Genomic DNA, 2,930 nt, shown 5'->3' with positions numbered 1-2,930 from the left:
TTTCTTCGCAGTGAACAGTGTTGCGACTGATCTGCTGAAAATAAACGAAAAGCTATAAAGAAGGGGTAAACTGAAATTGGGACACGGTTTACCGAAAAAATTTCACCGAATATTGGAATGTTAGAAAAGAGAAACTATAATTATATTCCCTAATTGTTGAGAACTCGGCAACAGAATAGAGGCGGGATAGTTCAAGGAGGATCAAAATAGGCTCTGATACCATGTTGAAATTGTGGGATTTTAGAGAAAAGGAGGAGAGAAATAATAAGGATTTGAATATTATTGATAATAGTTTAATGCTAACTTTATTACAAAAGACTCAATAATAATCTCTATTTATAGAGAAACATAGGCTCAATTCTAAATTAAGAATAAATCATAATAATAAAGAGAGATATTCTAAGATTCTCTATGATTATAAATTGATTATAGAAAATAACTCAAGATACTCTAATATAATATAAAAGATATCATAAGATATTTTCTAATATTCTAATAGTTATATTTAGGAATTATTCAATACTAATAGAACTGTATTACCAATTGTAGACTGAAGCAAGGAAATTCAAACTCTGTGCTAGGCAACGCAAAGTTCATTTCCATTAGCTACATACAAATTCACATATTCTTATTTGACAAAAATCTTCGTTGTTTATAATTTAATGTTTGCAATCTAACTTAATGGGTTGTAACATGTCATGAACCAACTCTATTAGGGGAAGCATGAGCAATGACCAACACTATTAGGTGAAGAATGAGCAATACAAAATACACCTTTCATGAAAGACCATTTGGGCTTGAAGCATGAGTAATGCACAAAGGATCAACCTACCTTTTGTTGAAATTTAACTTTTTTATTAAAAGAATGGAGGTTGAACTCTAGACCACATGATTATAGACGCACTGAACACATGTATCCCAAAAAATTTTAAGTTATTAGGTGAAGGTGCGTTAATTGTTTTATGAGAGCTTCTTTTTCCACCCCACATACACTTCGGAAGTACACATCCAGAAAACAGTGTTTTTTACCTCAGGATGTGTACTTGGAGACAAAAATACAGATTTTTCCCCATCCTGATGGGTACTTCCAGCCGGGACTGTGGTTCGTAAGAAACAAAGGGGGATACAAAAGAATGGAGGTTGAACTCTAGACCACATGATTATAGACGCACTGAACACATGTATCCCAAAAAATTTTAAGTTATTAGGTGAAGGTGCGTGAATTGTTTTATGAGAGCTTCTTTTTCCACCCCACATACACTTCGGAAGTACACATCCAGAAAACAGTGTTTTTTACCTCAGGATGTGTACTTGGAGACAAAAATACAGTTTTTTCCCCATCCTGATGGGTACTTCCAGCCGGGACTGTGGTTCGTAAGAAACAAAGGGGGATAAAAGAAACTCTCTTGTTTTATACTTCAGTATCTCAAATATATTTACTAATATATACTGCATTTTCAACCATTACAAAGGAAAGCCAACATAGAAACAATATTTCCTTACTTTGGTTAACTTACAAGAGAAAGGCGAAATATCCACAGTAGAATGTAAACTCACTTGTTTTTCCAGATTGCTGGATATTTATCTGATACTGAACACATGGAAAGTTTTGACACTTCTGTATATATTCAAAGGCCCTGCCATCGAGGATGTGACTTAAATCGATATGAACCTTATAAAATCATCATTTACTAGGTCTACATGAATGTAAAGAATCGGTGAAGTATCTAACTTGTCGACTTGCATAAGCCCTTGTCCAGTGGATAATTTATCTTCAGGTAAATCTCCTATGGGAACTGAGGTATTCTCAAGAGCCTTCCTCACACTATATGGACTCACAGGAATTCCCTCAGCCTGTGATGAGACCGTACACATCAGAAAATCATAGATATGTGATTAAAGTAGTACCCATTAAATAAAATAAGCTGCAAAATAAATGCAACTGAGAACCTTCATTGCACTTATGAGCAATGCAATTCCTCCACAAGCTGATGGAGATGCCATTGATGTCCCATTCATGAGCATGCGCCGTTGAAGAGTCCACGTCGGAACAGGAGCAACAGCACCACCAGGAGCACTTATACAGACACCAAGGTCTCCATCAGCTGTTGGCCCTCGGCTAGACCTGCAATTTAACCCAATCAATCATGCAATGATAATAACGTAAAACCAGACTACAAAGTAAAGGATAAAATGTATAAAACAAATATACCAAGTGTATTCAAGCCCCTCTGATGGAGGTTCAACAACACAATGAGCACCAGCAGCCATAGCAGGAGAAACATATGCACCAACACCAATGATGCTTGAAGATGTACCACCAGGTGCACCAACAGTGCTCAATCCTGGACCACTATTACCAGCACTGCTCACGAATATCAGACGGTGCTTGTTCACCACCTAGATGTAAAACAACCAAAGCATCTATAATAAGAAAATAGAAAATGGCAAAGAAAAGAAAGATGTGCCCATTTAAAATCAAAACTCAAGAAAATACCTCATTCACTAGGTCAACAAAGCGTCCATAGTCGGGCAGTAAAGTTGCTTCACCATAACTCATATTGATAAGGTCGCATTTATGCTGAAAAAGAAACATGGAGTGTTCATGTCTTTCTTATACCACACAATAACAAAGTTCGGCAAACACACAAATAACACAGGCAATTAAATAGCATTAATTGGAATGTCAAGGATAATCAACTGAAGAGGAAAAAACATATTTTATGCACCTCTACAGCAGCTATCAGTGCCCAAATCAAACCAGTTCCAGTTTCCATTGAACCTAAGCGGGAGTCCCCAATTTTACAAGATATTAATTGTGCGCCAGGTGCAACTCCATTCAACAAAGGCTCCTAAAAACAATATCATGTATCAAAAAGTATACTATCCCTCATTAGAAATGCATTCTACAGATCAAGTTATATATCAGT

The 2,930-nt window shown here is 36.2% G+C and overlaps 1 protein-coding gene across 2 annotated transcripts in view; it reads right to left on the bottom strand.

Moving 5' to 3' along the window:
- Window positions 1-2,886, bottom strand: part of LOC101512687 (tripeptidyl-peptidase 2-like) — a 17,147-nt gene extending 14,261 nt beyond the window's left edge. For both annotated transcript variants that reach the window (XM_027332089.2, XM_073364899.1), the window contains exons 1-6: window positions 2,730-2,886; window positions 2,498-2,581; window positions 2,213-2,400; window positions 1,951-2,125; window positions 1,733-1,854; window positions 1,558-1,637 (exon numbers count right to left, since the gene is read on the bottom strand). In XM_027332089.2, coding sequence (XP_027187890.2) covers window positions 1,558-1,637; window positions 1,733-1,854; window positions 1,951-2,125; window positions 2,213-2,400; window positions 2,498-2,581; window positions 2,730-2,777 — 697 coding nt within the window. In that variant the 5' untranslated portion in view covers window positions 2,778-2,886. The remainder of the gene's footprint in view (window positions 1-1,557; window positions 1,638-1,732; window positions 1,855-1,950; window positions 2,126-2,212; window positions 2,401-2,497; window positions 2,582-2,729) is intronic.
- Window positions 2,887-2,930: the final 44 nt, after the last annotated feature.

This window comes from Cicer arietinum, chromosome 2, assembly GCF_000331145.2.
Source record: "Cicer arietinum cultivar CDC Frontier isolate Library 1 chromosome 2, Cicar.CDCFrontier_v2.0, whole genome shotgun sequence".
Classification (NCBI taxonomy): domain Eukaryota; kingdom Viridiplantae; phylum Streptophyta; class Magnoliopsida; order Fabales; family Fabaceae; genus Cicer; species Cicer arietinum.
The sequence above is the reverse complement of the archived record's forward strand: the minus strand, read 5'-3'. Positions and strand labels throughout refer to the sequence as shown.